General features: G+C 39.1%; 1 protein-coding gene across 4 annotated transcripts in view; it reads left to right on the top strand.

The window, feature by feature from the left end:
• Positions 1-13,221, top strand: part of XRN1 (5'-3' exoribonuclease 1) — a 101,316-nt gene that overhangs the window by 65,419 nt on the left and 22,676 nt on the right. For all 4 annotated transcript variants that reach the window (XM_082626029.1, XM_082626032.1, XM_082626030.1 and 1 more), the window contains exons 28-32: positions 3,682-3,738; positions 3,877-4,009; positions 6,598-6,667; positions 8,999-9,206; positions 10,736-10,831. In XM_082626029.1, coding sequence (XP_082482155.1) covers positions 3,682-3,738; positions 3,877-4,009; positions 6,598-6,667; positions 8,999-9,206; positions 10,736-10,831 — 564 coding nt within the window. The remainder of the gene's footprint in view (positions 1-3,681; positions 3,739-3,876; positions 4,010-6,597; positions 6,668-8,998; positions 9,207-10,735; positions 10,832-13,221) is intronic.

The raw sequence follows: 13,221 nt of genomic DNA, 5'->3' as shown, positions 1-13,221 counted from the left end.
GGGCTTACTCTAGTTGCAGCAAGCGAGTGCTACTCTGTTGTGGTGCATGGGCATCTCATTACAGTGGCTTCTCTTGCTGTGGAGCACAGGCTCTACACTTGCGGGCTCAGTAGTTGTGACACACGGGCTCAGTAGTTGTGGCTCGCAGGCTCTAGAGTGCAGGCTCAGTACTTGTGGCACATGGGCTTAGTTGCTCCACGGCATGTGGAATCTTCCCGGACCAGGGCTCTAACCCGTGTCCCCTGCATTGGCAGGCAGATTCTTAACCACTGTGCCACCAGGGAAGCCCCATAAACATTTATAATTGTTATATCTTCTTCTTGGATTCATTCTTTGATCATTATATAGTGTCCCTCCTTATCTCTTGTAACAGTCTTTATTTTAAAGTCTGTTTTATCAGACACAAGTATTGCTACTCCAACTGTCTTTTGATTTCCATTTGCATGGATATCTTTTTCCATCCCTTCACTTTCCGTCTGTATGTGTCCCTCGGTCTGAAGTGGGTCTCTTGTAGACAGCATATATATGGGTCTTGTTTTGGTATCTGTTCAGCCAGTCTGTGTCTTTTGGTTGGGGCATTTAATCCATTTACCTTCAAGCTTATTATCAATATGTATGTTCCTATTACCATTTTCTTAATTGTTTTGGGTTTGTTTTTGTGGGTCTTTTTCTTCTCTTTTATTTTCTACCTAGAGAAGTTTCTTTAGCATTTGTTGTAAAGCTGGTTTGGTGGTGCTGAATTCTCTTAGCTTTTGTTTGTCTGAAAAGCTTTTGATTTCTCCATCGAATCTGAATGAGATTCTTGCTGGGTAGAGTAATCTTGGTTGTAGGTTTTTCTCTTTCATCACTTTAAGTATATCCTGCCACTCCCTTCTGGCCTGCAGAGTTTCTGCTGAAAAATCAGCTGATAACCTTATGGGAATTCCTTTTTATGTTATTTTTTGTTTTTCCCTTGCTGCTTTTAATATTTTTTCTTTGAATTTAATTTTTGTTAGTTTGATTAATATGTATGTGTCTTGGTGTGTTTTTCCTAGGGTTTATCCTGTATGAAATTCTCTTTGCTTCCTGGACTTGGGTGACTGTTTCCTTTCCCATGTTAGGGAAGTCTTCGACTATAATCTCTTCAAATATTTTCTCAGACCCTTTCTTTTTCTCTTCTTCTTCTGGGACCCCTATAATTAGATTGTTGGTGAATTTAGTGTTGTTCCTGAGGTTTCTGAGATTGTCTTCAATTCTTTTCATTCTTTTTTCTTTATTCTGCTCCTCGGCAGTTATTTCCACCATTTTGTCTTCCAGCTCACCTATTTGTTCTTCTGTCTCAGTTATTCTGTTACTGATTCCTTCTAGTGTATGTTTCATTTCATTTATTGTGTTATTCATCTCTGTTTGTTTGTTCTTTAGTTCTTCTATATCTTTGTTAAACATTTCTTGTATTTTCTCAATCCATGCCTCCATTCTGATTCTGGGATTCTGGATCATCTTTACTATCATTACTCTGAATTCTTTTTCAGGTAGATTGCCTATTTCCTCTTCATTTCTTTGGTCTTGTAGGTTTTTACCTTGCTCTTTCGTCTGTGACATATGTTTTTGCCTTCTCTCTCTCTCTCTTTTTTTTTTTTTTTTTTTAATGAGCGGGAGTGTGTTCCTGTCTTATTGGTTGTTTGGTCTGAGGCTTCCAACACTGGAGTTTGTAGGCTGTTGTGTAGAGCTGGGTCTTGGTGCTGAGATGAGGAACTCGTGAGACCTCACTCCAATGAATATTCCCTGGGGTCTGAGGTTCTCTGTTAGTCCAGTGGTTCCATCACGGAACTCCCACCACAGGAGCTTCAGCCCGACCCCCAGCTAGTGAACCAAGATCCCAAAATCTAAATGGGGTGGCAAGAAAAAAAGAGAGAGAGAAAAATAACAAAGTAAAAGATAAAATTAGACTAGGAAGCTAACATATATGTTAGAAAGAATACAAAAATTAAAATATAGATGAATCAACAACTGGAAGGTACAACAGTACAGTTGTAAAGAGGAGGTGGAGGAAAAGAGGGGGAAAAAAAGGCGGGGGTGGAGGCCTTGGCTGTGGAGGGCGGGGCCTAAGCAAGGGCAAGATTTGGGCGGTGGGTGGGGCCTGTGCTCAGGACCCACAGGGCCGGAAAAAGCCCTCAGGGCTGTGTGGGGTGGGGGGTGGGGCTTAGGCTCAAAGGAACAGGAGGGGCCCAGGCGTACCCCCCATCCCTGGTCTCAGAGGGCAGGGGCCTCACCTGGGAGCCCAGCAGGCTCCTTGAGCCTTAGTGGGAGGGGCAAACTCCCTATGCTCCCCTCCCACTCCTCCTGGAGGGCCCCTCCCACCTGCCTCTCCTGATCTCCCTGGCCTCCCTCCTGTGCCCCCAAGGACCCACACAGCCTCGCGGGGGCTTTGGAGAGCAGGGTCCAGCCTGGGAGTTCAGCAGGCTCCCTGTGCCCACATGGGCAGGGTAAACACCCTCTGCTCCTCTCCCACTACTCCCAGAGGGCCTCTCCCGCCTGCCTATCCTGATCTCCCCGGCCTCCCTCCTATGTCTCTAGGACCCAGGTGGCCTGAAGGAGGCATTGGTTGGGGGGGCTACCGGCCTGGGAGCTCAGCAGGCTCCCTGGGCCAGAGTGGGCCGGGCCATCGCCCTCTGCTCCTTTCCCTCTCCTCCTGGAGGGCCCCTCCTGCCTGCCTCTCCTGATCTCCCTGGCCTCAGGGGCGCCGATCCTGTCAGGCCTCCACTTCTCCTAGCCCCTGAGTTCCCCCATGTCCTACCGGTTCACTTGGGGGTTCCTGCCATCTCCTTGGGCGTCAGGGTCCCCCACCAGCGGCCGGCAGGCACCCTAGTTGTGGGGCAATGCTAACTTGGCATCTTCGCACACTGCCATCTTGACTCCTATTCTCACATTTTTATTAGGTAGAACAGGTAATATTATTTCCATCTTACAGATTGAAGGAAGCTGGTGCTTAAGTGTGAGGTCACAGAATTAACAAGTAGCGAATAGAGGAGAAAACTCTTCTTCCAGCATTTTTAGATAGTCAAAAATTTAAACACCAAAGCCAGTTTCCAAAAGCAAAGACTTTGTATCAATGTTACCTTAATTTTTATAAGTAGCCACAAAACCCAAAGTATTGACATAGATCAATACTTTATACCTGTTTTTCCTTTACTATTAATCTTTATTGACCATTATATACAATTCTTCTTAGGATAAAAAAGCATTTGAGTAGGATAGCATTTACATAAATTTCAAAACTGACAAGTATAATCTTTAGTGTTAGAAGTAAGGTTACATTGGGGAGGGGTAGTAACTGGAAGACAATACAAGGGTTCCCTATTTTTAATTTCTTTTTTCAGGGTCTTTTATGTTTTGCTTAGTAGTGTTCTGTTTCTTGAACTGAGTGTGGATATACATAGGTATGCTCATACTATAAAAATTCATCAGATTTTATACTTATAAGTTTGCATTTTTCTATATGTCTTATATATCAACAAAAAAATTTTTACTTTAAAAAATGTAAGAATTTATTTATTCATCCTTGCTTGCATCTAAAGAAATTCAGAAATCTTAAAATTACTCATTTCTTTTGGCTTTTTAATATTCAGTCATGTCCAAATACTGAATAATAATTTTAAATTTTAATATTTTAAAAATATTTTCAAATTCTTCTTTCCTCAGCAAAGAAAGAGTAATAAGAAGGTTCGAGTGACAGTGAAGCCCCATTTGCTATACAGAGTAAGTTTCCTGTCAGAGAATTCAAAGTTGTTGTTTTTGCTTTGAAAGTATAGAAGGAACAAATGTTTTCAATACGTTCGTAGAAAATCTTCTTAAAATTAGAGTTAATAATAATAATTAAATCTTTCTTCTCTTCAGCCTTTAGAACAGCAACATGGAGTCATTCCTGATCGGGATGCAGAATTTCGTCTCTTTGACCGAGTTGTAAATGTGAGAGAGAACTTTTCCGTTCCAGTTGGCCTTCGGGGCACCATCATAGGAATTAAAGGGGGTAATAACTCAATATTTGATGTGTCTCCAACTGCATTTATATTGTAGAGTGAAACACAAACTTGTGTGTCTTATATGTAAGCAGAAAGCAACTATAAATCAGGAAAAACACTAAATCCTTTTATGTTTTAGTTAAGTTTTCTCCAGCTTTAGGTTTCAGAGAAAATTCTTCTTCTCTATCTTGTGTAATCATCTGGGAAGTGATTTAAAACGTGGGGAAGTTGACGAACGGCTGCTGAAAATTTGGTAGCTTACGTATAGCACATTAAAATTATCTAAAACCTTGGTGAGAATACATACATGTGTTTTCATGAAACTAAGAGAAACATTTCATCGGGCTTCATCTAACCTTGTTCAGACCTTTACCTTAATTGTCATTGTAATCTCTTGATATCTGTGGAGATAGAAACAAACACGATGCATCAGCTTATTTGTGGTTAAAAGGTTTGCATATTTATTTGAATTTTATGAATACAACTAGATATCGTATGTAAAACAAACCTATCAATCTGTTGTACAACAATGTGCATATAGTTAACACTACAATACTATACATTTAAAAAGGGTTACAATGATAAATTTTATATTATGTGTTTTTTACAAAAAAAAAAAGAAAGAAAAATGGGAGTATGGAAAGAAAAGGGAAGAATTAGCTAAGGATCTAAAAATGCCTCAAAGGGATGCCTAGCTTTGCAACATAGATTCCAAAAAAAAGTCAATCCAACATGAAGCAGCAAATCAGGTACCTAGAAGTCAGAGCGCTGGCAGCACTGTCCCTCCATACCCCAGGCACTCAACCTTGGTCTCACTGCCAGAAAGAAGGAAGAGCAGACAGGCCATGAGCCTAAGAGAGCTGCTCATTTATTGCCAACAGTGTGCCCGCACTTTTACATTTTGCATTTAACCCTCCCAACCACCTGAGAGGGAGATATTATTTCCTCACCTAAGAGTTTAAGTGACTTGCCCGAATTTACACAAATAAGTGGCAGAGCTGGGATTTGAACTCTTTGCCCTGATTCTTTTCTAACTTTGAGCAATGGTTCTCCACATTTGCACATCTTTTTGGGGTCTGCCTCTAAAAAGAGAATTTTCTCCCCTGATTTTTCTTTGAATTTTTTTGGATACATTTCTGGTGCTGAAAATGGAGGCGGGAAGGGTAAGTAGGTTAAGCCCAGGCTGAGTATGGTAAAGGTCAGATAGGTGCAGCGAAGCAACCCTCCTGCTGCTATCTGTTCAGCCTCAGGCATTGGCAGTTCAAATGTTGAGCTTATTGGATTGTACTCTAATTAGATTGTCCTGAAAAAGCCTTAGGACCCTGATAACATAGAAGTTTCCTTTCTTCTGACAACCCCTATCAGTAGTAGTGACGACTTGGAATTTTGTCTTGACAAAAATTTTAAAGCTACACCTACTCTGAGTGGGGAAAGCTCTGTCATTGATTAACCATGTCTGCCATGGACATGGAATATAAAGGGAAATATTTGTCTTACTGCCTTCAGCTGATACCTCATCTCCGTTGTCATCTCCACTAAAGGGGGTGAGCAATCCTCTTGTCAATAATCTTTTGAGTAAGTGGCTCCTCCCTCAGACGGGAAACAGGAACTTAGAAAGTGGACCTTAAGCCTTCAGCAGAGAAACTCCTGCCTCCCATTGAGCCCCACTTTCTTGGGTTTACATTTTAGGTAAAAGTGTCAGGTGAAAGGTACAGCCAGATGGGGGAGAATGAGTAAGCTCTGCAGGCCTGGTTTCGTTTGGGCAATGAGGGACCAAGAATGAGGGAGACATCCTCCAGCCCCTAACGTAGTATCAGGTATGGTATTAGCGTTCTCCCGAGAAACAGGACCAATAGCTTGGAAAGTGGTGGGGATAGAGATGGGGAGAGAAAGAGAGAGAGAGAGAGTCAATTCTGAAGTTATGTGATAGACTCTATTATTAATTTGGGCTTAGAATTCAAATATTATTGTAGCTAATTATTTCACTTTATCTTGGCATTTTAGTAAATTTAAACTTTCCAGTTATATCCCATCATCCTCTCTGCTAAAGTTTATTCTTTTCTGTTCCTCCTTACGTTTATTGCACCACAGTCTTTCTCAGGTGTCTCATGTCTCAGTCATGGCATCCATTATCTACCAAGTCATCTCAGCCAGAACTTTGGAGTAATCTTTGACATCTCTGTTCTTTTTGTCTACACAGGTCACAAACTCCTGCCAGTTCTATCTAGTAGTATATCCATTCTCTCCATTCCGTTCCTTTCATTACTGCCATGTCTTCAAATCTTCATTTCCCTTGTCTGATTGTAAGACCTTCTAAACTGCAAATTCCAAAGTTATTTCTTTTATTAACTCTCTTTTTATGAATAATTTCCAACATACACCAAAACAGAGAGAAAAATATAATTAATTCTCACAGCATCTAATTTAAAATAGTATTATTTTACTTTAAGTTAATACCAGTAAGGTAATCTGTGAGCTTATTTTCTTTTCATTCACTCTCTGTATTGATAGTTGTAATGCTTCTTATACGCCAAAAACTTACATGCTGATTTTTCTTTTATCGTATGATTTTTCCATCTCTCTCTTTTTTAAACAGCTAATAGAGAAGCTGATGTACTATTTGAAGTGTTATTTGATGAAGAATTTCCTGGAGGTTTAACAATAAGGTTTGTATTTCCAGATGATAATTACACTTTGTAAATATGCCCATGTGGCCAATAACTACATTACTTGTTTATTTGTCCACAATTTCAGTTCCTAGTATGTACAAGACATCATACTTGCTACCAGGGGTGTAACAGTGAATAAGACAGACATGGTTTCTACCCTCATGGAGCTTTCATTTTAGTAGGGGGGATACATTGGGTTGGCCAAAAAGTTCGTTCAGGTTTTTGGTACCATCTTATGAAAAACCCGAACGAACTTTTTGGCCAACCCAATAATTAACTTACTGCAATATTACTTTTTAAATTAAATGTGACAAGTGCTGGGAAGAAGTATTTCAGGTGTCTATAAGAGTGTGATCTGTCCTGAGAGTTCTAGAAAGGCTTTCTTTAAGCAGTGACGTTTAAAATGGGACATGAAGAATAGGTAACTGGAGGAAGAGTGACAAGTGGTCAGGAAGAAAGAATAGCATATGCAACAGAGGACATTTTCCCTCATTTTAAAACTAAAAGAATGCAGGTGCGTCAACTTCAGCAACTGTGTAAGATGAGAGTAAGGGAGAAGAGCAAGGACCACACTGTGCAGGAACTGATAAGCCACTTTCAGGACATGCTAAGGATCTTGGTATCTTGGTCTTTATCATTAAAGCAATGTGAAGCCATCAAAATCAGAAATGTGACATCAGATTTGCATTTTTTTATGGTTAAATAACTTGAGGAATAGAAACGTTCTTTGAATTGTGACATTTTAAGTCTTTTTCATTTGTTTTAGTGGAGTTATGGGTGCTCAAGCTAGATTGGGTTGGTTTGAGGAGTGAATGGCAGGTGTAACAAGGGAGGCAAGAAACTGAGCTGACCCTTGAGAAGTTTGACCATGAAGGGGAGAAAAGATAACTGGGGGTGAGGAGGTTTAAAGGAAGAGGATTGGATTGTTTGTTTTTAATTTAACATGGCAGAGACTTGTTCAAGTCTATAGAAAGAAAGTTTAAAGTTATAGGAAAAAGATCCTGTTAGAATGATAGGTGCCGTGGAATATTAGAAAGTGGGGGCTCTTTCACTTAACCTTTGTGTTACCTTAGGTAGGTTAGTTAAAAGCATTCTGACCCTCAATTTCCTCATCTATAATGAAGATGTGCACTTCACTAGGTGATTGTGAGGGTTAAATGAAATCCTTTCCAGTTTTCCTTTCTCCCTTCTAAACACCAACTGGAAAACTGAACTGAAGTTAGCTTAGTTTCTTTTTCCCCTCTGTTTTGGTTAGTGGTAATTAAATAAAAAATTAATTACTCTTATTTAGCCTATTTGCATAAAATCACAATCTTCAGTCCTTACAAGGAGTGATCACATTCAGAATACTATTATTGCTTTGCAACTTGAATGTGCCTATTACCCAAAGACTTTACTGTCTGCACTCTTAAATGCAGCAGCAGGGTCTGGATCCCATATCTGATTTTATTTTTCATGAAAATGTTTGATTACCAATAACTTTAGGCGAAATGACTTTGAAATACATTTTTAAGATGATTAACTTTTTTCTCAGGGTTTTTTTTTTCCTCTCCTAGGTAGAGACACTGTATTTCTTGACTGACTGAGAGCTGTGTAAAAGATTACATGCCTGCAATATATTCATCTCTATAATGCAGAAGCTTAAACTATAGTTCTCACAAAAATATTTTCTAGAAATCTTACAAAGATTTCTCATGAAAGAATTCTACTTCCCCATGATCTCAGAATATAAGAAAATTACTTTCTAAAGAGGTGATAGAGTTGAAAACTTTTGACCAGAGAAGGCTTATTTTAATATCTAAACACTTTTATCAAGGCCAGGAAGGAAGGAAATCACAAATACTTGTCTCTTAGCCTTCCCAGTTCTGGAACATTAAGATGGGAAGATGAGGATAAAAAGAGCTGGACTCAAAAATTGATCAGGAGACAAGAGTGATCAAAGCTAACATTTGCCCTGTTGCATAGGTAGAGCCACACTAACTCCACACGGGGTAGCTTCATAACCTTTAAAGAAGTTTGACATTTAATTCATGCATTTTTGGTTAACTCAGCTATTATGTTGCAAGCCTTCCGAGGACTAACTAACACACACACAACTATACCTCTAGAACATGTTTTCCCCCACTTAGTAGCACTGAATACTCTATTCAGAAACTTTTCAGAAACCTTATAAATTAAGACCTTTCTATGATTTCAAGTGCCTCTACTGAATTTAAAAGTAATATTTCTTAATTCGGATTACGGACTATGCACCCCAAAATTATTTGATTCTTTTAGCTCCCTTTAGTATTAATTTCCTCTGACCCTGATCAAACTTTTTACTTTTAGGTGCTCACCTGGTAGAGGTTATCGGCTGCCAACAAGTGCCTTGGTGAACCTTTCTCATGGGAGTCGCTCTGAAACAGGAAATCAGAAGTTGACAGCCATTGTGAAACCACAGCCAGCTGTGAATCACTATAGCACAAGTTCATCAATTTCATCTGGGCATTTGGGAGGTCTGAACCATTCCCCTCAATCACTTTTTGTTCCTACTCAAGTAAGACTTTTATTTAAATAATGATCTTGAAAATATCTGTTTTCTCTTTATATATTTACTTGGTAGACTAACACTTATTTTGTCTTATATCACCCAAATGTCTTATGTTATCTCCTACAAAATGACATTAATTTGAAAGGTAAGGGAGAGGACTATATCATATTTATCAAAAGCAATTTTCAAATTCCCACCATATAACTCATGGGTGATTTCCTTTATTTCATCTTCCTGAGGGCAAAACTTGAATTGTTTTGTGTGAGATACTTAACTTTATTTAATTCCATGGCCCCAAATTTTAACCAAACTTTTTGTTTTGTTTGTTTTGTTTTGTTTTTAAACATCTTTATTGGAGTATAATTGTTTTACATTGTTGTGTTAGTTGCTGCTGTATAACAAAGTGAATCAGCTATACGTATACATATATCGCCATATCCCCTCCCTCTTGAGTCTCCCTCCCACCCTCCCTATCCCACCCCATCACAAAGCACCGAGCTGATCTCCCTGTGCTATGCAGCTGCTTCCCACTAGCTATCTATTTTACATTTAACCAAACTTTTTAATCCAAATAGCACATGTTTATTATAGACTAATTAGAAAACAGATAAGTAGATGATAACAAAGGAAACAAGCAAAAATCCTCTCAAATCTCATAGGTAACCACTGTCAAATTTTGGTGCATATTTTTCTAGATTTTTAATTTGCATGAAATCAGTTCTCCATAAGTAATAGCTGATTTTTTTAATCAGATTATTTTTGTGTAAGGTAAAAAATTTTTTAATTTTTTTTAAATTTCATTTATCTTTGGCTGCATTGGGTCTTCGTTGCTGCACGCAGGCTTTCTCTAGTTGCAGCGAGCGGGGGCTACTTTGTTGTGGTGTGCAGCCTTCTCATTGCAGTGGCTTTTCTTGTTGCGGAGCACGGGCTCTAGGTGCACAGGCTTCAGTAGTTACAGCACACGGGCCCTAGAGCATGCGGGCTTCAGTAGTTGCGGTGCGTGGGCTCAGTAGTTGCGGTGCATGGGCTCTAGAGCACAGGCTCAGTAGTTGTGGTGCACGGGTTTGGTTGCTCCGCGGCATGTGGGATCTTCCTGGACCAGGGATCGAACCTGTGTCCCCTGCATTGGAGGTGGATTCTTAACCACTGCACCACCAGGGAAGTCCCAAAAAATTTTTAAATAAATATTATTAAATGTTAGCTTGAATAAGATAATATGCCAGTACACTGGAAGACCCAAAAAAAATCTTTTGGTGGGATATTGATTCAGTATAATCTTTTATAGCATTTGTTATGCTTTAAATATTTTTTAATAACCAATTACATCTGTAGAAGAACATTTTCACTCCAGCAGTATACTTTTATGGTTACTATACTGAGCTCCAGAAAAAAACGAACTGAGATCACAGATAATGAAATTTAAATATCCTGTCTACTGCTAAATAGCTTTAATAAATAAATTATTTGATTTTTAGTCTGAATCTTTATTTTTTCATGTTTCAGTTTTCCTTAAGAAGTTTTTTGTACTTTCCCAGGTACCTGCTAAAGATGATGATGAATTTTGCAACATTTGGCAATCCTTACAGGGATCTGGAAAGGTTCAACACTTTCAGCCACCTCTACAAGAGAAGGTTAGTATACCTTGCTTGATGGACATTTAATTTTTTTTAATTTAATTTTTATTTCTACTTTAGGTATGCAGTGATTAATTTTCCTCCTGAAATCTCATAAAATAGAAATAACACTTTGATCTTGAATTTTCCTAGTTTCTTAGGCTACATGTGTTTTTTGAACTAATGAATAAGAATGCAGACAATTTTTCTTTTTAATAGAGGCTTTAATGGCACTCATTAACTTATTCACTTCCACTTGAATGTATAGGTTTATGCTGGCAGTTGGTTGTCTTAAATGTGAATGAGCAAATTCACATTCCTTGATAGAGTTTAAGAAGAGGAAAGAAATTCTGCTAAAAGAGTAGACTCAGGCACCAAAACAAAAAGGAAAAAGAAAAGGAATGAATTCCTACTACATTTTTTGCTAATTACTAACCTAACTTCTCGGCTTAGGTCGAAAAGGAATGTCCTCTCAGGTCTATAAACCAGTAGCCTGCACCTTGAGGGCCTAGTTTATTCTGCTGCCCTCCCGTGCTGATGGCATCATCACTGCTAGGGAGGGGAAAACAGCAAAGGGAGCGCTCGTAAAGTACACATAAAAAGTGAGAGCGACGACAGCACTGTAAGTCAGCGGCACTTCAGTTTAAATAGATAGTAATGAAGTGGGAAAAATCATCTGAACAAAGTAAAAAAAAAGTGGGACTGACAACACACAGGCCACTTCTGCCAATATGCTATTTTAAGTTTGCCTTAGAGCATTCATAAATCTCTCTACATAAATGTAATCCATAACCAGATATTTAAACCCTCTTTTCCTCTTATTTATTTAATACGGCTAATTCCTCAAGAGTGCTTTTTTATCATTCATTCACTCAACATGTATTTATTAAGTGCCTACCATGTGCCAGGCATTGTTCTATGCACTGAGAATATAGCTGCAAACAAAACAAAAATCCTGGCTCTCATACAGTTAGTACTGTAGGGAGGACAGGACAATAAATAAGGCCAAAAAAAAAAAAGGTATATTAGATGATAATATAAGTTTGAGAAAAATTGCAGGGAAGCAGGATAGGGAATTTTGGGGAGGGGGAAGACAAGGTTTTGCAGGGTTTTGGTTTTCTTGTTGGTTTTTTAGGGGGTTTTTTGTTTTTGTTTTTTTGCTTTGTTGATTTGTTTGTTTTCTGGCTTTGGGTGGTTTTTTTTTTTTTTGGTTGTGCTAGGTCTTGGTTGCAGCAGGCAGGCTCCTTAGTTGTGGCACGTGGGCTTCTGAGTTGCAGCAGGCAGGTTCCTTAGTGGCAGCTCACGGGCTCCTTAGTTGCGACTTACTGGCTTCTTAGTTGCAGCACACGGACTCCTTAGTTGTGGCATGCGAACTCTAAGTTGCAGCATGCATGTGGGATCTAGTTCCCTGACCAGGGATCGAACCCAGGCCCCCTGCGTTGGGAGTGTGGAGTCTTAACCACTGCGCCACCAGGGAAATGCCCTGCAGTTTTAAGTGGAATGTTCAGGTAACATGTGAGCAAAGATTTGAACGAAATGAGGAGTGGATATACAGATACCTGAGGGGAGAGTATTCAAGACAAAGTCAAAGTCCCTGTTGGGGGTGGTGATCCCTGGCATACACAAGGATGAGAAGAACATTTGGCTGAATCAGTAGGGTGAGTTGTAGGAAATGTAATTAGAGAGGTAAGAGATTGATACTATGTAGGACCTCCTGGACCATTATAAGGACGTTGGCTTTTACTCAGTGAGATAGGGAATCAGCAGAGGGTTTTGCACAGCAGAGTGACATGATTTGACTTATATTTTAATAGGATCACTCTGCCTGCTATCTTGAGAATAGAAGGTAGAGGAACCAAGGTGGAAACAGAGACTAGTTCAGAGACTACTGAAATCATCAAGATAGAGTTGATATTGACTTGGACCAGGGTAGTAGGACCCTGTGAAAAGTGGTCAAATTCTAAACATATTTGGAAGGGATTTCCAGCTGATGATGAATTGGGTATGTGGGTAAAAGAGAAAGAATGTATTAAAGGACGTGACTCTTAAGGTCTGGATAGAGGGGCTATTAACTGAGATGGGAAAGACTGCAGATCTGGTATGTTTGTGGGGGAAGATCAGGAGTTCAATTTTGGTAAGTTTGAGATGTATACTAAACATTTTAGAAGAGTTATTGAAGTTAGATATTTGAGTGGAGATGTAGAATTGGACATTGAGTCTGAAGGTCATCAGTGTTGTCCAGGCTGGAGAGAGAAATTTGGGAATCATTATATACATGTATATATTCACCCACACATATACATATACATATATGTGTGTATATGTGCATATGTGTGTGTGCATATATGTGTATATATCTATATCTATTTATCTATATCCAAGAAAGTGGATAGATAGACAAAAAGTTC

Source organism: Mesoplodon mirus (genome assembly GCF_964341445.2).
Source record: "Mesoplodon mirus genome assembly, chromosome: 6".
Taxonomy (NCBI): domain Eukaryota; kingdom Metazoa; phylum Chordata; class Mammalia; order Artiodactyla; family Ziphiidae; genus Mesoplodon; species Mesoplodon mirus.
Note: the sequence above shows the minus strand (reverse complement) of the source record. Positions and strands in the feature narration are given on the sequence as shown.